This window comes from Triturus cristatus, chromosome 2_2 (genome assembly GCF_964204655.1).
Source record: "Triturus cristatus chromosome 2_2, aTriCri1.1, whole genome shotgun sequence".
Lineage (NCBI taxonomy): Eukaryota > Metazoa > Chordata > Amphibia > Caudata > Salamandridae > Triturus > Triturus cristatus.
In genome coordinates this window covers 1,206,322,173-1,206,345,871 of record NC_140582.1, presented here as the reverse complement: position 1 = coordinate 1,206,345,871, position 23,699 = coordinate 1,206,322,173, and the positions used below count along the sequence as shown (strand labels likewise).

Genomic DNA, 23,699 nt, shown 5'->3' with positions numbered 1-23,699 from the left:
CAAACAATAATGTGTGGAAATATTTTCACCTGGTGTATTGATTTGTTTTGATCGTATTAAAATACTTGTTTCCACCAAACTTCAGAATTACAACAAGATGTGCTTCATTTGTGCTTTGCAGATTCTGATATATTCTGAAATATTTACACAGCTCAATTACAGACATGTACATTTTTTTGTGTGCTACAAAAAAACCTTTCCTTTCCCATCCCCAGTATCTTGCGAGATTATTACATAAATCCTGTCACTTTGAAGCAATCTAAAGAAAAGTAAACACCAGGCTTCCTCGGTAGACAGAGGCTCATATTTGGCCTGTTTACATAAAGCAAGCACTCATGGAAGGCTGCAAGAATGATGGTACCTGGAAGGACAAAGACATGTTGTCCTAATGACCTAAAACAAATAAAGTCAGCAAATAGAAAGCAAGCAGATGGGGGTTACAACCCACAAAGCCAATGGTAAGCAATGGGTGGAATGCACTCCCAGGGAAGCTTTCTGAAAGTCCCCAAGACATGTTTTTGCAAATAGATGGCTGTGCTTTTTGGTAGCCTTCGACCTGAAAATCTTCATCCTTCCAATGAAAATATTGGTTTTTATATAGCTTTTGTTTGTGAGTTAGATAAACTATTCCATAATATTCATATTTGTTTGATCTATTCTTGTTTCTGTATTTTTGTATATTGATTTGAGGTTCAAATTGTAGAAATAGCTTAGGCTGGGATCTCTGGCTTCCAGAACTGATTAGGTGGGGCCCACAAAAGTCAAAAGGTTAAGAACCTAATTCTCCGGCAGAATCCAGAGCGTTCGCCTCCCCCCATTCCGATCCGAAGCCTCCGAGATCATCTGAGGCGTACCCCAGGGATCTTCCCTCAGCCCGACACTGTTCAACACCTACATGGCCCTGCTCGCACACATCGCCCGACAGCACGGCACAACATAATCTCCTACGCCAACGACACTCAACTGATTCTCTCTCCCACCAAGGACCCCATCACTGCCAAATCCAACCTCCACGAAGGAATGAAGACCGTCGCCGACTGGATGAAGATCAGCCGACTGAGGTTGAACATGGACAAGATGGAGGTCCTCATCCTCGGCTCCAACCCTTCAGCCTGGGATGACTCCTGGTGGCCGATGGCACTGGGGGCAACCCAACAACCAGCGACCATGCACGCAACCTGGGAACCATACTCGACTCAACGCTCTCCATGACCAAGCAAGTCAACGCCATCTCCTCCTCCTGCTTCAACACCCTCCGCATGCTCCGCAAGATCTACAGGTGGATCCCAACAGATTCAAGAAGAACAGTCACCCAGGCCCTCGTCAACAGCAGACTCGACTACGGAAACACCCTCAATACGGGAGCCTGACCAAGCTCATCAAACGACTGCAATGCATCCAAAACGCATCTGCACGACTGATCCTCGATGTACCTCGCCACAGCCACATCAACCCCCACCTGAGAAACCTGCACTGGCTCCCCGTCAACCAGAGGATATCCTTCAAGCTCCTCATCCACACACACAAGGCACTCCACAAGACCGGCCCAGCCTACCTCAGCAGACGACTTTCCTTCTACATTCCCAACCGCCAGCTCCGGTCAGCCGACCTCGTACTCGCCGCTGTCCCTCAAATCCGAAGAACAACGAACAGCGGGAGATCCTTCTCCCACCTCGCAGCCAAAACCTGGAACACCCTCCCACTGAGCCTACGACAGACGCAAGAACTGCTGACCTTCAGGAGACTACTCAAGACCTGGCTGTTTGACCAGTGGTGCCCCCCCCTCCCAGCACCTTGAGACCCTTTCAGGTATGTAGTGCGGTCTACAAAATATTGATTGATTGATGCTTCAGTAACTTTTAATCCTTTTGAACTAGATTCTATTTTTTGGGGTGTTGAAATCGACAGTTGATGTAGCAGATGACGAATTATGTGGCAAAAGCTGCAAATCCATAATATTGTGGAAAAAAGCAGCAAAACTGCATAATACCAGTAGCCCTGCTTATAGGCCTTCATGTGAGGTCGATCTGATCAGTATATCTATAATCAAACCTGTGAGCTGAACAGTGAAACAAAAGCATCCAGGTGGGTGTTCAGCTGATTGATGCCAAAAAACCGAAGCACTGACTCTTTGCATGCCAGCAAGAGCCTCACCTACAGCTCCTTGTTCCTTCCTTTCCAAGCGTTTTTCTGCTTCTTACAGAATAATGTACCCCCTGTGCAGCTGTGACTTCGTTCAGTACTTTTGCCCTGTAAACCATGATGTTTGTAATTTCTAGTTACTTCTGTTATATATATATATATATTCAGTTTTTTATATAGCACAAACTCGACTTGAAGGTATTGGAGCACTTTACATGAGCACCAGTTACATTACACAAGGACACATTCATTTGAGGTAGGCATGGGGAGATTAAGTGATGTGCCCAGAATCACTGGATGTTGAGCCGACACCGAGCCTCAAACCTGGGGGCGTATCAACAGGGGCTTTATCTCTGCTTTTTTGTCTTTAAAAGCCAAAAAAGCAGAGATAAAACTAGCACCCTATCAACAACAGGGTGCTAACATGCAAATTTGCATGTTAGCACCCTTTTACTCTACGCTTCCCCTTGCATCTCTAATGAGATGCAAAGGGAGCATTCCAGAGTAAAATAATAGGAGAAATGTCGCTAAGCGACATTTCTCCTATCATCAAGAATGTCGCTAACCCTGTTAGAGACAAAAAAAGCAGCGCTAACCTCGGTTAACGCTGCTTTTTTACGTCTGGTATTTTTCTGACTTAGCCATGATATCCTATGGAAGGAGGATATCATGGCTAAGTTTGTCTGTCCCTATCAACAAGCTAACGTGAGATTATCGCTGGGTTTCCAGCGATAATCTCACGTTAGCCACTTAGCGTGAGGATTTTTATCGCTATTGAGATAAGCGTTGCTAATAGCACGCTATCTCAGTGATAAAAATCCACGCTAGCCGGCGATAATTATCCTAGCGCTAAGTGCGCTTAGAGATAATTATCGCCGGTTGTTGTTGATAAGCCCCCTGGTTCTTTAATTCCAAAGTCTGGCCATTACACCACATTGTGGGGTATCTTAAAATAGTGGACTTTGATAATGATTCTTTAATAAGGTAAATAAAAATCTACATATTCTAAATTAGAGAAATCAGAGTGGGAAAGCACTTGTTTACGTGATGCCGACACATGATAGAGGATTAATGGCTTGTGGGCCTGTATGAAAAAGAGAAAGATGCGAGGCTGTCAGAAGGTATAATGCCCTAAGTAATAATCACATATATGAATTGAGCAATTTGATGTAAATTAATTAGACCTGGTTTATAAGGCACATAAGGCACTGTATGTTTTAAGCATTTTTGTAAAAAAGATTTTAAATGTATGTTTAAGTACTTCCACTCGTTTTGGGATCTTAACTTATTATGTTCTGGGGTTCTTTGGTGATCACTGACCCAAATTGTGCTTTTATGATATGTTTTTAAAGAGATTGAGTAAAGATTTTATTGATTGATTGATTGATTCAAAATGGGCTTCTAAATGTGTTGTGTCTGCCCGAGAACGCACTAACAAGCTGAGCCCTCGGAAATAACACTCAAAGTGCCCTGCAAGGATGAAACCGTCAAGATAAAGGGGCGGTTCCAAATTGGTGGCTGCATTTTTCTAAATAGTTTTTTCCTCTCTCTCTTACAAGCAGCATTTATAGTTTTGCTCTGACTGAGGGGCTTACTTTACGTCTGCATTTCTACTTTATTAAAGTCGCAAAGTCTACAATCATTTGGGTCTAAAATCACATCCTCTGTATTAACTTACCTGACATACCAAGTACATTGGGAATGGAGGCTCGAGAATCCAAATACACATCTTAGGGCCTTATTTAGATCTCAGCGAATTAAACAGTCCCTCACAAACGTGACAGATATTCAGTCCGTCATATTACGAAGCCCGTGGGATATAATGAGATTTATGCTTTCGGCGGACGGGATATCCGTCACGTTTGTGTCTGTGTCTAGAGAACAAATATGCCACTAACGAGGTCCAGCAAGATTTGGGGGCATATCAGCAAGGCGAGGCGATAGAATTATCGCCGCTTTTGCATCCGTTTTCGGCCGAAAATAATAATTTTATCGCCTAATTAGCAAGGCCACGGTAACGCGTGAAACCTTGCTTTAGCATCAGGATTCCTAACGCCCAGCTTTGCATCTCTAATGAGATGGAAAGTGGGCGTTCCTGACCTGACATGACATGACAGGAGAAATGTCGCTAAGCGACATTTCTCCCATCATCAATCCCCACGCTATGAAGCATAGCAGCAGGAAAAATAGCGATAACGCCTGTTATCGCTACTTTCCTTACGCCTGCTTCAGGACTGACTTAGCCATGATATCCTATGGAAGGTGGATATCATGGCTCAGTTTGTGAGGCCCTATCATCAAGCTAACGCCAAACTTCGTGTGATTATCGCTGGGTTTCCAGCGATAATCTCACGTTAGGCAGTTAGCGTAAGGATTTTTATTGCTGAGGAGATAAGCGTTGCAAATAGCACGATATCTCAGCGATACAAATCAACGCTAGCCGGCGATAATTATCCCAGCGCTAAGTGCGCTTAGTGATAATTATCGCCGGTTGTTGCTGATATGCCCCTAGGTCTGGTTCAGGAAGTCGGTTTCCTGATCTGGTCAGTATCCCAGTGCATGGCTGGTGGAGCGTCTGTAGGATATCAAATTGCCTTATTATATTAAAGTTGATGAATTATGATATTGTGCTAATTTTCTAATTCAGAATCTGTAACAAATGCTTGTCTCTAAAATGTGGGTTGTAAGACTTTAGTAACATCTATATTACTATCAACAGATGATTGAGGGGAAAGTCTTTAGTGATCGTGGGCCCATGATTGACTTATCTAAATATAATTCACTTTACACATCAAAGTAATACATTTGTATCTATCCTTTTTCTCTATCAAGAAATTGATTATAGGGATCTACAGCCCCCAAAACCATCCACCCCGCACATTCGAGAGGCAGATCCCAAAACAGGAAGAACTGTCAAGATTATATCTACTCTCCTAACTATCACATTGGTCGTCGCATTGGTCATCTCCCTCATCCTAGTGACTGCGAACTGTGAGTAACCACTTTATAAAAGCCCGTTTTGGAGCATTCCCAGGCACATGTCATTTAATGCCATGGTTGAGTAACATGGGTCCTACGACTTGCAGTTTATGTAAATTTGGAGAAGAAAACACCATGCATCTACTCTGTGTTTGTCCAGAACTAAAAGTTGAAAGAATAACTATTCTTAAAAGACATTTTAATGTCCGTGGAATAAGGAGTTGCAGACAAGCATTAATAAGATGCCTCCATACAGATGATATAATGTTAAACTCGGCTTTTGTAAAATTTTTAATGAGATTGAGAAACAAGCTAGAATACCAAAAATTGAAAGAATGGAAGAATGGAAGTACATAATATATCAATAATGTAACAAACTTGAAATTTAAATGTTTTTATCCTTGATTTTATAATTATTTTATTGGTATGAATTTTTGCGTGTATATTGTAAGGTTTTTATTAATCAAACAATACATTTTTGAATTGAGTAACCACTTACTTTCATTAATCAAAACTGGAGCACAAATAAACAGCGATGATTAAAACCTGCTTTGAATCAACAGAGCAAAATAATCTTCAAATACTTCAACAGTCTTTCCTTAATTATTTTTTTGTTTTTGTGCTTTTCAGTTCTAGTTTGTCAATATTGAAACCTTTTCCTTAAAAGGTCAAGTCCCTCTTTCATTTCTCTAACCCCTTCTCCAGGTCCCTTCATGCTTACCAGCACACTTAAAAAGCACTGACATGGCACAAGCAAAGAGCATCTGAGGCTAAATGGGGTTCCATGAGTTTTCTCGTGAGGGTATGGTGAAAGGTTGCGGCTTACAGAAGTCACCAGTGGTCGGGTTGCCTGCTGATGGCTTTGCTGATCCGTCTTGTTGTTTCCCTGTGTCATTGCCACTGTCACTCCCTGCAGAGGATAATGACACTGCCAACTGCACTATTGGCTTTGCTGATGTTTAAATACTTTTCAAGCAGGGACAAACCAAATTGTGGTGTCCAGCAACTTTGGAGTGTTATATTTTGTTTGCTTAAGAGAAACCACATCAATTTACTTTAACATTACCATGATAGCCATCTTGCTTAATCTGGCACCATCTTGTATGCCATAGTTGACATAGCTTAATCTGGCGCCATCTTGTATGCCATAGTTGACATAGCTTAATATGGCGCCATCTTGTATGCCATAGTTGACATAGCTTAATCTGGCGCCATCTTGTATGCCATAGTTGACATATTTAGCCACTCTCAATTTTTTTGCAGCATGTGGGGACATATTTACAAGCCCCTATCGCCACAGAATCTCACTTTTTGTGACGTTTCTGTGGCGATAGGAGCTTCGCCTTATTTACAAGGCGGCTTTAAGCAACTTTTAAAAAAAACATTTTTTAATTCTTTATTTATAAATTTTCCAATAAACATTCACAACTTCAGCTTAGGCGTACAGTACAAGGAGCAATGTTGCCATACAGTGTACACAGCGTTGACAGTGGCATATCATCATCAAATTAGACTGGCCGGGTCTAGAGTAATGTACCAGCTCAATATTCACAGGTTGGTGGGGAGGAATAACAACATCAGGGCGATACTTACTTTTTTTTTTTTTTTTACCTGAACTTGCAAGGCACCCCTAGGTATCCCCAACATCAGCATCAGAGTACACCTTCCTCAAGAATTCACTAGTCAATAGCCGTATTCAAGCTATGTCACAATGATTGAAATTACATACACAACCCCTACCCCGCAACTTCAGGAGTGCTAAAAATTCCACCCCCGTGGTCTCAACGAAATTATGTTGCGGATCCTATAGTGGCGGTGACAATGGCGGCATTATTATCAAGAGGGTGTGCAAGAAGATAGCGTTTTAGTGGCTCCCAGATATCAGCGGGTTTAGAAGCAGTGGGGAGAAGCTCTGAGTATCTGAGCAAAGTATCCTGACAGTATAACATATCTTGTACCCATTCCTTAAACTTCGGAGCCCTGCCTCTCCCCCAACGGCAAGCCACTCGCCTTTTCGCCAATAGGAGAGCAACAGTTATGAATCTGCGGTAGGGTCTTCCTATCGGTTTGGTATATCCCAGTAGTGCCTGCAGTGGAGACGGAGCCAGAGGGGTATCAATCATCTCAGAAAGGGCCGAGTATACCAGCAGCCAGTATCTCGCAATATCAGGGCATTGCCAAGCCAGATGCAGAAAATCTGCTGTTGGAGCGCGACAGCGTTTGCAGAGGTCATCCGTTCGGAGGCCAAATTTATGCATTTGAGCGGGGGTGCAGTAAAGTCTATGAAGGAACTTATAATGAATAATCCTAAATCTACTGCTGGATGAGATCTGCTCGGTTTGCTGGCAGCAAAACATCCAAAGTGTGTCCTCTATAAGTGTGCTCAGCTCAGCACCTAGCGCGCGCTCTGCAAGGCCCAAATTCGTGTGATGTGCGCGTGGAATGATATAGTCTAGAGACCGCATGTGCTGGAGAATCAGCTTTGAGCAGCCGATGCAGTGGATCCAATGTAGGCGGTTCGTCAGGGAACGTCACGGTCACCACCTGAATCCCACTACGTAGGCGAATATATAGAAAGGTGTCCATGTAGGTAGGTGTCAGGTCCCCAAACAGATGTGCCAAGGAGCGAAATCGGCCCCCATTGTAAAGATAACCCCAGGTCTTAACTTTAATTTTGGTCATGGCATTTTAAAAAAAAATTCATGCAGCAGGGGCATGGAAGGGTGATACGCCAGGGGGAGCAATGGGGAATAGGCAAGTGTCGTCCGGGCTTTTTGCGCAATATACCAAGCCACCACCAAGCTAGTATGGAGCAAGATACAGGAGTATGGCATATAGCCTGCGTCTCAAGTTTACTGAATAATGCCCCTTCAAGCGGGACGGGGTCCGCCAGCCAGTGTTCGACCGCCACCTGGGGCATAAAGGGGGGGGGGGGGGGGATGAATCCAGTAATAAACGAAATGGGCCTGCGCGCTGTGATAATATAGCTCAAAATCCGGTAAATCAATACCTCCCTGAGCAAATGGGCGAGTCAGGGTATCCCAACCCAAGCGAGGGCGCTTACCTCCCCAAACCAGCCGAATGAGCTCAGAACGCAAGGTTTTAAAAAAGGGCTTGCCCGGATGATAAGGAATGTTTAAAAACAAATATAAGAGTTTCGGGAGAATGACCATCTTGATGAGGAGAGGGGGAGTGTGATCCATCTTGTCACGCAAGTCTGGATATGGTCAATTGCACGCCCATAGTTTAGTCGCATTAATTCCTCTCGATCCCGGGAAATCATTATTCCTAGATATCTGACTTCGCTATCGCACCACTGCAATGGGTAGTCAAGGGGGAAGGGTGTTGCCTCCTCGGTAAGAGGGAATATAGTGGAGTTACCCCAGTTAATATGAACCCCAGACAGAACAGCAAATCGAATGAATTCCCTCAAGAGGGGGTTGAGATTATTGGATGGATTTCGCACATATAGCGTAATGTCATCCGCGTAAAGGGAAATCAGGACATGTCTCTGGAAGCAGCGCAAAGCCTTATCCCGTTGGTGCTGGCAGAGCCTGGCCGCCAGTGGTTCCATGGCCGGGGCAAACAAGAGGGGAGACAAGGGGCAACACTGACGGGTGCCTCGTGATATCGAAAAGGCCTCGGATATCCTGCCATTTATGCTCACCCTGGCCACTGGTTTATGGTAAAGAATTGTGATCCACCTCAGAAACCCCGCAGGCATCCCCATGTTGTGCAGTATACAAAGGAGATAATCCCACTCCAGTGAATCAAAGGCTTTGGTGGCGTCCAGAAAGACTGCCGCCATTGGTAATCCAGGGTGTACATTCTGTAAGATAGAGAAGAGGGTACGTAGATTATGTGATGTGGCTCTGCCAGGAATAAAGCCCACCTGGTTGGGCAAAACCAGACCCTCCATCAACAACTTCAGGGGATTAGCCAACACCTTTGCCAAAATCTTGGCATCGTAGTTAATTATGGAGAGGGGACGGTAGGAGTCGCAGGACTGGGGCGGCTTCCCCGGCTTCAGCAGGGAGGTAATTAGGGCCTCCTGCATCGACGGCGGGAGTGTCCCGGATTCATGTGCCTCCAGGAAAACCTCCCTAAGCACTGGAGCCAGTAAGTCAACATATGCCTTGTAGAAATCTATGGGCAAGCCGTCCAGGCCAGGTGCCTTCCCGGATGCCATCTGCCCCACTGCATCCCTAATCTCATCCAGGACGATGGGTGCGCCAAAAAGTCACGTTGATAGTCAGGCAACCATCCCAATGTGAGCTCTCTCAGATAATCATCCATTTCCAGGGGAACCTCTCTGGTAGTTGTATAGAGTGAAGCATAGTGAGCAGTGAAGGCGGCCATGATCGACTGTGTATCGCGCAGCGGTGGCCCTCCCTCGCCCTCCAACTCCAATACATAGTTAGACTGCCGCTGGGGTCTCACAACTCCCGCCAGCATCTTTCCTGGGCGTTCACCCTCTTCGTATGCCCTAGCCACGAAATATTTACTCCGGAAGTGGACCTCCCTATCTGCAGTGGATTTGTAATCAGACAATGCTGTTCTGAATTGGCATTGTGCATCAGCGTTATTAGCAAAGTCTGGGAGAGTTTCCAGTGACCGCATTGTTTGCCCTAATTTATGCAACGTGTCACGCAGCGCGCGCAGCACTCCTGAGCTCTTGGAAATACAGATCCCTCGCACCGTGACCTTCAGTGCCTCCCACATAGTTGCCACACAGTCCACAGTCCCCTTATTATGCAATCAAAATTCCTCAAGCTCCAGGCCCAGTTCAGTTCGGAAGAGCTCGTCAAGAAGTATGTTAGTTTGTAGTCTCCATGGTGGTGGTGTCCCCACTAGGTCCAGTAGCCGGAGGTTAGCCAGGACCGGGGAGTGATCGGAAAAAGTGCGGCACAGATGTTGTACCGACACTAATGAGGGGGCCAGCCCCCGAGAGATCATGATGTAATCTAGTCTAGCCCAAGAAGCGTGTGCAGCATTCCAATGCATGCCCTCAGTCCCCGTCGGGTGTAGGTGTCGCCAGGTGTCTATGATATCCTGCCGTTTGCAAAGATTACACAAATATCTGTGAGTGTTAGTGTAATGATGGGCGGAGGGGATTGATCTATCCACGGCTGGGTTAATAACTGCATTAAAGTCACCCCCCCATACCAGGTGGGTCGTACCTATATCCTTTATCTTGTTCCAGAGGGCGATGAAGATGCTAGGGTCATCGCAGTTAGGGCCATAGGAGCAGGCCAGAGTGATTGTTTCATTACCAAACCTGCCCCAAGTCAAGCAATACCGCCCCTCACGGTCCACAGCATCCCCCAACGGAGAGTAGGGGGTATTCCTTTTAATCAGAATAGCAGTGCCTCTGGCATAAGAAGAATAAGGTGCAAAGACAGAGTGCGCAGCCCATCTAGGCGCAAAGCTACCTTTGCGTTGCGGGTCCATGTGGGTCTCTTGTAAAAAGGCGATGTGCACGTTTAATCTATCTAAAGCATTTACAATCCGTCTGCGCTTCCTGGGATCGGATAGCCCTGTCCCCTCACGTTCCAAGTAAGAGTGGAGAGCACACCCCCCGCGGTAGTATCAGTGTTACCTGCCTGCATCATGTCCCCCTCGTAAAGTCAAATGACCTATGTATGCACCATCAACAGCCAAGTCTATTGCGTCCTTTGCACTGACCCTTCTAATGCCCAATGTAGAGTTATGCTTAGTATAACCAACTTCTGCATTCACAACAATAACATTTATGATATCCAAAAAACACCCCCCCACCCACACCGACATCCCAATCATGTCGGGAATGCATTCCCACCCACCCAGAACCAAAGTACCAAATCACAACCCAGGAGGGGAACACCCTTTGTGGGGGACACAAGGGGTCCAGACCCGCCTTCCATCTCCCTGAAATTCCACCCGCTGCCTGCTAGTCTCGTCGGCTAGAAGCAAGTGCGGTATGGGGAGGGAATTGCCAGGGCGAATGTTGGCAAAGGAGTATTGGCAACCCTTGAACAGCAAGAGCCTTACAATGCTTGGGAGAGCAACTTAAACCGGAATGTACAATAGTCTCTGTCCAGAGTACAGACAAGCGAGTGGGACTAGGATAAAAGCCATGCAGGAATTACAAAAATACAACCACCCATCAGTCTAATGCAGAGGTGGGCGAGCGGGACCCGGCCCGCGCTGAAGGGGACTGGGTAGGTCCAGGGGGCCCACCCTTTTCTTTTAGAAAGTTTTCAACCTCTGAAATAGGATCTGCTTGCCTTGGTGGACTATGCGCAGCTTGGCCGGATACAGCAAAGAATATTGGATGTCATGCTGGAGGAGCTTCTGTTTCACCGCTGCAAATCTGCGCCGCACATCCTGCACTGACTGCGTGAAGTCCGGGTAGAAGGAGAGTGTGACGTTTTCGAACTGAACCGGCTGTTTTTCACGAGCTAACCGTAGTAGAGTGTCCTGGTGCCTGTAATTCAGAAATCTAATGATGACAGGTCTAGGGGGTGCACCGGGTATGGGTCTAGGGCCAAGAGAGCGATGGGCACGTTCTACCACCAGTTGCTGAGAGAATGCCTCCAGGCCAAAGAGGTCAGATAGTAGCGTCTCAATAAAGTTTTCCATTTTGCCCACATTGGTGGATTCGGCCAGCCCAATAAGGCGAACGTTGTTTCGGCGCGAACGCGCTTCTAAATCTTCGTTCTTATCAGCGATCACCTTTAGGAGTCTCTCCATTTGCGATACTTTGGTGGCATTGGCCGTGGCCCCATCCTCCAACCCAGAAACCCTCTGCTCCACTTCCTTCATTCTCTCCTCCTGCTGGTCTAGTCGATGCACCACAGAATCAAGGTGTTGGGACATGTTGTCTATCTTAGAGTCTATAGAGGTGAGACTTGTTTGCATATTTAGCAAAATCGCCTTCCAGTCCACCTCCGCGTCATCTCCGCCATCTGAATCACCACATTCAGCTGATGGTGCACGGGAGTTTTTCTTATTGGACTCAAAAGGGAGCTTGGATTGCCTGGCATCATTTTTCCCCATGTTGGCGGCAGGAACGGGACAAGTTGCAGCGGCAGGAAAGCGAGCCGAGGGGCGCTCCCACCAACGCTCTGCCCAGAAGAGCCAGCACTCGCACCCCAGCCGCTAGCAGTATTAGGCACCGCCAGGTACCCACCGCATGCCCCGGCAGCCGGCCAACCTCAATGCAGGGTATTGTTGGCGCCTCGTATAAACCAGGTCGGCACAGCCATACGCGAAGAGGGGCAGTAAAACGTGCAAGCGGCCACCACTCAGGTAGTCAGGTCTTCCTCCTTAAGCGGTGGGGCACAGTACCAGCAAAGGCCCATACAGTGGACTCATGTGGGAGCCCGGGCTCAAATGGTGATTGGGGCACCGTGTATTCAGCACATCCAGGTCTGTTGGGGGCAACACCTTCACTCCGCCCCACGTGTGCAGTGCTTAGTAATGGCAGGTCGCGGCCTCCGCTCCCGCCCCATAAGGCCCTCGGCGTCTGAAAACGAATTCTTTGCACTTACTTGCAGCCGCCTCACCTCCTGCACTTCGTGGGTCCCGCAATTCGGCCCCGCCTCACCGAGGCTCAAGGCGACAGTTCCGCAGCTCGCTACTTGACAGTCCGTTCCCCAGGGCCCTCCGACGCCAGCCAGACCCCGGACTTGCGTGCCTGCGTACTCCGCCGCAGCTTCCGATGGATCTCTGCCGCTCTTCCGGCCGGGAGTTATACGCTTCGCGCTCAGGCGCGTCAGGTCAAATCGGCTCCGGGTGTCGACCGAGTGTGCCCATACCCGATCCTCTTCAAATTTCCCAGCGGGAAGCGGATTTTGGTGCCTCAGGATGAGTGTAAGGGTATTTTCATTCGCCCGGCTGGCGAGAGCCTCACGAGTGTGTGGCCATGTTGGTCTGGCACCACCTAGCGCCCCCCCGGCTTTAAGCAACTTAACGTGGCATAACCCCGTCTTGTAAATAAGGCCCCCTTTCACACTACACTACACGCTGCAACACCCATCCTTTCAGGAAGGGAAAACCCTACACAAAAGGGAACACTCCATGAATCCAAGTTTGATGAAAATTCTGTAGATCTGATTATTCCTTGTGATCACATGGACAAGTAATTCTCTTCTTTTCCATCCATCATTAGGCGGGAGCCACAGTACAGTATCCAAAATGATTTTATTTTTGTGCTTCAAACATTGCTATCCAGCCAAGCCAACGTTTATCGTCCTAAAACGGACTTCAGAAGTAATATGACGGATGATAGGTGAGTCGTCCTGCTGGATTATATTGGACCACAGAATTGTGACGGATGATGGATGAGTCATTCTGCTGGATTATAGTAGACCAGAGTAATGTGAGGGATAATGGATGAGACGTCCTGCTGAATTATAGTGGACCAGAGTAATGTGAGGTATGATATATAACACATCCTGCTGGATTATAGTGGAACAGGGTAATGTCAGACATGAAGGATGATTCATCCTGCTGGATTATACTGGACCAGAGTAATGGGAGGGATGATAGATGCATCATCCTACTTGATTGCAGTGGACCAGAGTCATGTGACGGATGATTGTTGAGTCATCCTACTGGATTAGAGTGGACCAGAGTAATGTGACGGATGATAGATGAGTCATCCTGCTGGATTAAGGTGGACCAGAGTAATGTGACAGATGATAGATGAGCCATCCTGCTTGATAATACTGGACTAGAGGAATGTGAGGGATGATAGATGAGTTATTGTACTGGATTATAGTGGACCGGAGTAATGTTAGGGATGATGGATGAGTCATCCAACTGGATTATAGTGGACAAGATTAATGTGATGGATGATTGTTGAGTCATCCTGCTGGATTATACTGGACCGGAGTAATGTGAGGGATGATAGATGAGTCATTGTACTGGATTATAGTGGACCAGAGTAATGTGAGGGATAAAAGATGACTCATTCTACTGGATTATAGTGGACCAGAGTAATGTGACAGATGATTGTTGAGCTATGCTACTGGATTATAGTGGACCAGAGTATTGTGACGGATGATAGATGAGTCATCCTACTGGATTACCATGGACCAGAGTAATGTGATGGATGATTGCAGAGTCATCCTACTGGATTATAGTGGACCAGAATAATGTGACAGATGATAGATGAGTCAGTCCCAAGTAGGTACTTTCCAAAACAACCCTTTACAGTTTAGTTTTCAAGTAGGCGAGTAAATCTCTGAAAAATCAAGCAGTGATCCTTTGCCTGTTGTCTTCAATGTGGTAACTGGCATAGGGATACTAGCATACAGAAGAAATAATCAGATCTAAAGAACTTTTAGTAAACTTTTTGGACTCATTGATCGTTCCCTTTTGTGTATGGTGTTCTGTTTGTGTTTGGTGATTCAGCAGCAGTGGAATCATAGGGGGTAGGGCGTTAATTTACTTCTTTGAATTATTCACACTGGTGCAGCCATCTTCGGTCAACACTGTTCTCTCTTTTGTAAATATTCCCTATAGGAAGTCAAATTTTATTGTAGTCCTGTATATATATATATATATTTTTTACTGAGCTAAGAGTTTAACGCCTTAGTTCAGAAGCCAGAGCTGCAGAACGTAAATACTGCACATCACAGCACCATTCAACTTCTGTTCTCTTCTTGGCATTGCCTTTGCTCGCCCCGAGGCCAGGGGTCACAAAGGCAGGGCCAGGGGTTGCAAGGATCATGATAGGGAGTCGCAGCTGCAACACCTGGCGACCCCTAATCGACGTCCATAAGACAGGCCATGTAAATGTGAAAAGTTGACAAAGCTGTAAAGTCTAGAACTCAAAAACTGGAAACCAGACTATCTACTGATGAAACACAAAACTGTGAAAGGGACATCATTAAAAACCATTGTACTCTTACCTCACTTTTCAAATTTTGCAAAGTGATAAAACATATTTATTGAAGGCGTCAATGTGAAATACACCCAAGCACTGTGATTTTTTGCTTATCATGGAAACCTGGCTAAAATCATGGTGCAATCCAGATTTAGCCATAGTAGTCCCTCCTGGTGTTGCACAAACATAGAACTATGCGCAGGAAAACAGGACCTCGGAGTATAGGGGTTGTACCTTCCTACCACCTTAGTGTCCAAAATTCCCAAACCGACTAGCTATAGTGTCTCATTCACTCTCCAACATAATCACATAGCTACAAATGATTAGACAACCTAGAACACAACTCTCAGGAATCGCGGTAGCAAGACATACCCTTTCGCTCACTCACTCATACTTGTCCACAATAAGATTGTCAGAGTCACTGTATAGTTCAAAATGTTTATTTTAACTATTGTGCTCTATAATGTAGCATACGAGCAACTACCAGCAGCAAAATGCATAAACCTAAAATAGTTAGCTTTGTTACAATACCATAGAATATAAAGGGGGATGTAATCATATACAGACAAAAAGGACTATAAGGGCTAACCACACTCCCCTTGGTAAATTGAGGATTATTATATAAAGGAAGATCTCTGGGCTTTGTTAGCAGACCCCATACCTTAGAGCCTAGATGGAGGTTTTAAATCATGGGAACAGCACAGCTCTTCTTCAAGGAAAGGTCTCTCTCCAAGTGTGTGTGAACAACATGCGTCCCGTAATATCAAAGCACGTGTTTTCCAGCAGTGCAGCTGTGTTTAGCATGTTTTGTCTAGGTGCTAGGGACTGACCAGAACAGAATAACAAGGGGCATGTTTATCGACCTTGCACATCGTGTTCAGAATAAACTCCAGGAGTAAGCAGAGAATGAAGAAAGCAGACAGTTCTCATGTGAGAGGCACAAACACAGTATTGCAAAATAAAGTCATGTAGTAACGTGTGCAAAAGTAGCATCATGGCAGCAGAGCTCATGCTAACTTAGCAAAATCAAGAATGACCCTAACAGCCATATATTACCCTCCCCTTTGTAAGGTCGTAGTATAAAGATAAAAGACCAAAACAGAGTTCAAGGTTAAGCAGAGTTCAGAAGCGCTTTAAAAAACCAGATTGGAAAAATTAAGTTGTTTTAAATTTTATTGTTTCAGGGAAAATGAGATTAAGAAGGAGGTGGAAAATCCATAAAAGCACGCAAACTTAAGAATGCAAATCGTTCCAAAAGGTCATCCCTTTAGAAAAAAGGGATGCCGTCCAATTAAGTATGTCGAAGTGTTGAAAATTGAAACAGCGATGTGATTAAGCATTCACTGAAGACATGAATTTCCCTTAGAACCAAGTTTCTTCCCTTAAGTTGACTAATGTTTGAACTCCATTTTGTATTGTCATGTCTCCACGTGCTCAGCACAAGAAGAGTCCTATCTTCGTGTCAGTTGCTCTCGTTATCTGCCTAGTAACAGTCTATAAATAGCTCCTTTGTCCGTCTGGCGCATGCCCAGACTTGACCACATCTGTTATCAGTTAGTCCTTTCTTGACCATGTTTTCGCGGGCTCAAGGAGTGTGTTAACTCCGCCCATATATTGATTCTGTATCGAAAATGTCCATAAAAGGCAATATTCCTTGCTTCATGTTGTATCCACCCACTTATGAACCCCTCTGTTGTGTATAAAAGGGGATCGTGTACGCAAGTTCTTTGTACTACTCTATGCAATACTGAAGAGTGTTGTATAGGTTGTAGGACCACCCTTAAGGGTTAATAAACTTTGTCTTTGTACTTTGCAGTTTCCGTGCCAACTTCCTTCTAGTTTCCGTTACAGGAGAGCGAACCCTGGTACTCTGCGGGCCTAGCTGGGGCCTATACTCATCAATTGGCGCCCGTCACGTGGGGCTCATCGGCGACTCGGATGCTCGAAGGATTGGTCGTGACGAAGGTGAGGAATTTGGCCGGGGATGTGATCACTGCCAGAGGCATTTTAGTCCTGGCATCCCGAGGTTTTCTTCCTTCCCTTCCGAACTGACCATCTGGGTGGCGCCGGTCCTCGACTGAGACCTCTTTTGTCGGTTTTGCCGTGACAGCCGTTTGGGCGAATTTTGGAGCTTGGCAGTTGGAATCTGGACACTCTTGATTGGTAAGAACCGTTGTACGGTACTTGCTCTGAGTTTTTGACGCCTGGGTTGGCCATTTGAGTTTGATTTGTGATGACCGGTTGTTGGACCTGGCCTCGTGGCGTGGTCCTTAACCCCCTGGATTGTGGCCGTTCCCCGCCCCGGCCGTCACGGGCCACTCGTCTGGACTGCACCAAGGCCCTTCACCCGGAGCTACACGTGGTCGCATACTCCTCGTGGCTCCGCCATCTTGTTGGCATCCACGTCACACCGTGCCCCAGCAGGCGCGACCCCGCTCAACCCAGCCTCGACCCCAACGAAGCCCCGACATCGAGGCACCACGAACTGGCCAGGGGGTGCCGCAGGAACCATTCATCGCCCCGGCGGAGGACAGTATCGATGGGACCCCCAACTGTCCTCCCCTCTCGAGGTGTGATCACCCTGCAAACTCCCATGGGCCTGGCGCCTCTCCTGCTGGGCGTCTGGCCACCTCCACCCGGCCACTCCGCCCCCTCGGGCGCATAGGTCCGGACATCAAAGGGCTCCAGACCTATATCTGGGGCGACCCCACCACAGCTCGGCAGTTGTATCCCGGAGTCGAGAGCCCTGCTGATCGAATCGCGGCTGACCCTACGGAGACGAACTCTTGCCGGAACTATCACGAGCCCTGCTGACTGCGTCGCGGCTCCCTCCTGTGAACCCTTTTCTGAACCACCTGGAACATCGGAGCCCTGCAGACGCCGTCGCGGCCCAACCTCGCTGGAACCTTCCTCGGAGCCCTGCTGACGACGTCGCGGCTCGAGCTGAACAGAGACCATCTTGAGAGCCCTGCTGATTGAATCGCGGCTCTCCACGAACTGTACGCCAGAGCCCTGCTGACGCCGTCGCGGCTCGACCCCTCCGAGATCGGAGGTCCTCCAGCGTGAGGATAAGAACTGGGCCCCAGGTACCCTCGTACCACATTCCTGCCAAAGACTGTCCCGCTACCCCTACCCTTCCAAAGAGACATTGAGACTTTTGGTGGATCCCTCGATCCCTTCGTGTAAATATTGAGCTCGTAAACTTTTATTGATGATAAAGAATTGCTTGTCTTGAGACAACCTCCTTGAGTCCGGTGTGGTGGTGTTACTGTGCTAGTACGGGATAGGAGAAGGATCTCTCAGGAGACTTTCCGGCAGCGCTCGGCTACTTCGTGCAGTGAGAGGGCCCCCCCCCCTTGGTGGTCTCACCGACTCCTCGGGGTCCGCCTTCCAACATTTGGTGGCCAGCGACGGGATCCGAGCCGAACGCAGTACGTACCAGCCAGTACCCACTAGCTACCCATCCAAACGAATAGCATCATGAGCAGCCAGGAAAACAACGCGACAATGGAGTTCCAGCCCGAACGGCTGGAAGAATATACGCACAAAGAATTAAAACAGTTCTGCAGAGACAAAGGCATTGCAACCACCAGCCTCAGTACCAAGGAAGAGATGCAGAAAGCTCTGAGGGCATGGTTGGAGGCTGGGGCAGGCCCCTCCCAGGAAGAAGGGCCCTTGCCCCTGACGGAGACCACAGCAACCGCACTGACCCCGGCAACCGGAGGAAGAAAGAGCCTAGAAACCGGCCTCTCCGAGGAAGAAATACGAGAGCGGGAAAAGGTCCGGAGCCACGAACTAGAGCTCGCCCGACTGCGGCTGGACGGCGAACTCCAGCTGGCAGAAAAGAAACTGGCCCTCGAGCAGCTACGCCTTCAAGAAGAAATAGAAGAGAAGAGACGACACCGGGAGTTGGAGGAAAAGAAACTAACTCTTGAGCACGAGCGCAGTCTCAAGGAGCTCGAGATCAAGGCCAAGAACGGAGGGACCAACACCCCCAGTACTAGAGACACTCTACCGCCCCCCGAGGCCAAGGTGCATATCCCGAAGGAGGTCGTCAAGGAGTATTACAAGAATGACGATATCCAACAATGGTTCAAGGCCTACGAGGTGGCCATGACCTCCCATCGGGTGCCCCGAAAAGACTGGGGCGCAGGCCTGTGGGGGCGATTCCTGAGTGAAGGGCGGGACACGCTGCTCCAGCTACCGGAGGAGGTGATGACCTCCTACGATCACATGAAGGAGGCCCTGCTCACCCGATACGGGCTAACAGCGGAGATGTACCGCCAGCGGTTCCGAGACTGCAAGAAAATCCCGGGTACCACATGGGTGGAATATGTGGACTTTTTCAGTCGGGCCCTAGAAGGGTGGATCAAAGGCAGCAAAGTAACCACCTACGGACAACTGGTCGACCTCATCGTCTGGGAACACCTTTCCAATAATTGCTTCGTGGAACTGAGACAGCACCTCCTCGACAGCAAAATGACCGACCCGCGAAAACTTGCCGTCGAGGCCGATCGATGGGTCAACTCCCGGGTCCCCCGGAGCTCAATGGGGGAGTACCAGAGGAACCCCAACGGACCCCCACGCCAGCGCGGTGGGGGGGGAGGGTCGAACAGGAACCGAGACCCTCCCGCTGGGGCCCCCAGGAGCCCCCCTCGAGGGCCACCGCAGCCACATCTCTCCCCGAGCCTAGCGCGAAGGGTGGGCCCGGCCCGACCCGCACCCGTGACCTGCTATGGCTGCCAACAAACCGGACACTTTGCCAGCGACCCGGCCTGCCCCCTGAACCGAAGAAACGGGGCCGGCGGGCCCCCGCCCCGGCAGCTGACAGCCGCCGCCTTGGGGGGAGAGGAGGAAGAAGAGGCCCTCGACCGAGAAAACACTAGTGGGAGCCGGCAGCCATGTCCCTGGTCTGCCTGGGTAGCCGAGAGATGGTACCCTGCACCCCCATCCCAACCAACACCCAGAAGTACCGGCAGCAGGTCACGGTCAACGGACAACGGGCCGAAGCCCTTCGCGACACCGGCGCCAGTATCACCGCTGTCCGCTGCCACCTGGTGACCCCTGAACAGATTCTACCGAATGTGCTGTGCCCTGTGCGGACGGCCGACAACAGTGAAAGCCTATGCCAGATGGCCCTGGTCCCCTTCGAGTGGGGAGGGGTGACGGGCCTGCTGAAGGTGACGGTGCGCGACGACGCCCCGGTCGACTGCCTCCTGGGGAACGACTTGGAGAGTTCCCCCTGGGCTCAAGTAGAACGACGAGAGCACCTCCGAATGTTGGGACTGGCTGATTGGGCCTGCGCCATCACCCGGTCCATGACCGCCCAGGCCCCCCGCTCCTCCTCGACCTCCGGGACGGCCCGACCCGAGGGGCTCACACCCCCTCCCGCCAGCAGCGAGGAGGAGGCGGACACCGACCCCGGGCCCAGCGAATCCTCCCCCGAAGAGATGGCTTCTCCGAGCGCCCTACCAGAACTGACGCAATGGCAACATGAAGGGGGCCCCACCCGAGAGCAGTTCCAGCAAGAGCAACAGTCCTGTCCCTCTCTCGAAGGGGTCCGACAGCAGGCGACTGCGCAAGCCAACGGTGACCAGACCGGCACCCACTGGATCTACTGGGCCGAGGGCCTGTTGTACAGTGAACAGAAAGTGGCAGAACTCGGGGCCGGCCGCGTGTTGGTGGTCCCCCTCCGCTTCCGGGAGTTCCTTCTCAACCTGGCCCATGATGTGCCCCTCGCCGGACACTTGGGGCAAGACAAAACGTACAGTCGTCTGGTGACCCACTTCTACTGGCCTCGGATGCGGAGAGATGTGGACAACCACTGCCGGTCCTGCCAGACCTGCCAAGCCAGCGGAAAGACGGGGGGTCGGGTCAAGGCCCCCCTCCAGCCCTTTCCCGCCGTCAGCACCCCGTTTGAACGAGTCGGAATCGACATTGTGGGACCCCTGGACCCCCAAACCGCCCTGGGCCACCGCTTCATCCTGGTCCTCGTGGACCACGCCACCAGGTACCCGGAGGCGGTCCCGCTCAGAACTATAACGGCCCCTGTGGTAGGCCGGGCCTTGATGGGGATCTTCTCCCGAGTGGGATTCCCCAGCGAAGTGGTGAGCGACCGTGGCACGAACTTTATCTCCAGGTACATGCGGTCCCTGTGGCAACAATGCGGGGTCACATACAAGTTCACGACCCCATATCACCCTCAGGGGAACGGGCTGGTTGAGCGGTTCAACCGAACATTGAAAGGGATGATCCAGGGCCTGGAAGAACCCCTCAGGCGGAAATGGGATGTCCTGCTGCCCTGCTTCCTGTTTGCCTATCGGGAGGTCCCGCAGAAGTCCCTGGGGTTCAGCCCGTTTGAACTATTGTATGGGCACCCGGTCCGCGGACCACTCAGCCTGGTCAAGGAGGGCTGGGAGATGAAGCCCCGAGGCGCCCCTCCTGACGTCTACCGATACCTCCTGACCCTCCGAAACCAGACCCGCAAGTTCCGAGCCATAGCCGAAGCCAACCTCGAGGCCAGCCAGGAGGACATGAAGCGGTGGTACGATCGCAACACTTCTACGGTAGAATTCGAGCCAGGTCAGAAAGTATGGGTCATGGCCCCGGTCGAACCCGGCGCCCTCCAGGACAAGTGGACCGGGCCCTTCAAGGTGGTGGAGAAGAAAAGTCCCGTCACCTACCTGGTCGATCTGGAGTCCCCCCGGAACCCCCTCCGGGTCCTACATGCGAACAGGCTAAAACCCCACTTCGCCCGGACCGAACTGAGCCTGCTGCTGGCGACCGACGAGGGGAGCGAGGACGACTCCGAGCCCTTGCCCGACCTCTTGCAATCCGACAGTCACGATGGATCGATCGAAGGGGTCCAACTCGCCTCGTCCCTGACCCCGGAGCAGCGCAACGACTGCCAGCGATTACTGCGGGACTACGCAGCCCTCTTCTCTCTCACCCCGGGGGTGACCCACTGGTGCGTCCACGACGTCGACACCGGGGAGAACCCCCCCCATATGACACAGAGCCTACCGGGTGCCTGACCGAGTGCGGGCCTGCATCCAGGCCGAAGTAGCGAAGATGCTGGCCCTGGGGGTCATCGAGCCTTCCGACAGCCCGTGGGCCAGCCCTGTCGTCCTGGTGCCCAAGGCCGCAGCTCCCGGTCACCCCCCGGAGTTGCGATTCTGCGTGGACTACCGAGCCCTGAATGTAGTAACCAAGACAGACGCACACCCGATACCCCGGGCCGACGAACTGATCGACCGCCTAGGGGCCGCTCGCTACTTGAGCACGCTGGACCTCACCGCCGGGTACTGGCAAATCCAGCTCACCCCCGGCGCCCAAGAAAGATCCGCCTTTTCGACTCCGGATGGGCATTACCACTTTCGGGTGATGCCCTTCGGAATGAAGAACGCCCCGGCCACCTTCCAAAGACTGGTGAACAAGGTTTTGGCCGGGCTTGAGGCCTTCAGCGCGGCCTACTTAGATGACATTGCCGTGTACAGCAACCACTGGGCCGAGCACCTCCTCCACCTGGAGGCCGTCCTGGCCGCCCTCCAGCGGGCCGGGCTCACAATCAAGGCCAGCAAATGCCAAATCGGCCACGGATCCGTGACCTACCTGGGCCATCAAGTGGGGAGCGGGCAGGTGGCCCTCCTCCAAGCGAAGATAGATGCCATCCAGACCTGGGAACCCCCCACTACCCAGACCGCTGTCCGGGCCTTCCTGGGCCTCACCGGATACTACCGGCGGTTTATCCGGGACTATGGGAGCATTGTTGGCCCCCTCACAGAGTTAACGTCCAAAAAACAGCCCAAGAAGGTACACTGGACACCCCGCTGCCAAACAGCCTTCGACACCCTCAAAACGGCCATGTGTACTGCTCCGGTGCTGCAAGCCCCGGACTACCAGAAGGAGTTCGTGGTACAGACGGACGCCTCCGAGTATGGGATCGGGGCCGTCCTCTCCCAAACTGACGAAAGGGGGCTCGACAGACCAGTGGCCTTCATCAGCCGGCGACTACTGCCCCGGGAGCAACGCTGGAGCACTATTGAGCGCGAGGCCTTCGCTGTGGTGTGGGCCCTCAAGAAGCTCCGGCCCTACCTCTTTGGCGCCCACTTCCGGGTCCAGACCGACCACCGGCCCTTGCAATGGTTAATGCGAATGCGGGGCGAGAACCCCAAGCTGCTGCGATGGTCCATCTCGCTACAGGGGATGGACTTTGACGTCGAACACCGGCCCGGCAATGACCACGCCAACGCCGACGGCCTGTCCCGCTTCTTCCGCCTTGACGAGGAGAACCCCCAAGGAGATGGGTGACTCTCCATGCCTTCGGCTGGGGGGGACGCCTGTTGGACCTGGCCTCGTGGCGTGGTCCTTAACCCCCTGGATTGTGGCCGTTCCCCGCCCCGGCCGTCACGGGCCACCCGTCTGGACTGCACCAAGGCCCTTCACCCGGAGCTACACGTGGTCGCATACTCCTCGTGGCTCTGCCATCTTGTTGGCATCCACGTCACACCGTGCCCCAGCCGGCGCGACCCCGCTCAACCCAGCCTCGACCCCAACGAAGCCCCGACATCGAGGCACCACGAACTGGCCAGGGGGTGCCGCAGGAACCATTCATCGCCCCGGCGGAGGACAGTATCGATGGGACCCCCAACTGTCCTCCCCTCTCGAGGTGTGATCACCCTGCAAACTCCCATGGGCCTGGCGC

General features: G+C 50.4%; 1 protein-coding gene across 4 annotated transcripts in view; it reads left to right on the top strand.

The window, feature by feature from the left end:
- LOC146863399 (C-type lectin domain family 4 member F-like) overlaps nt 1-23,699 on the top strand; it is a 657,369-nt gene that overhangs the window by 145,634 nt on the left and 488,036 nt on the right. For all 4 annotated transcript variants that reach the window (XM_085642825.1, XM_085642826.1, XM_085642824.1 and 1 more), the window contains exon 2: nt 4,975-5,133. In XM_085642825.1, coding sequence (XP_085498951.1) covers nt 4,975-5,133 — 159 coding nt within the window. The remainder of the gene's footprint in view (nt 1-4,974; nt 5,134-23,699) is intronic.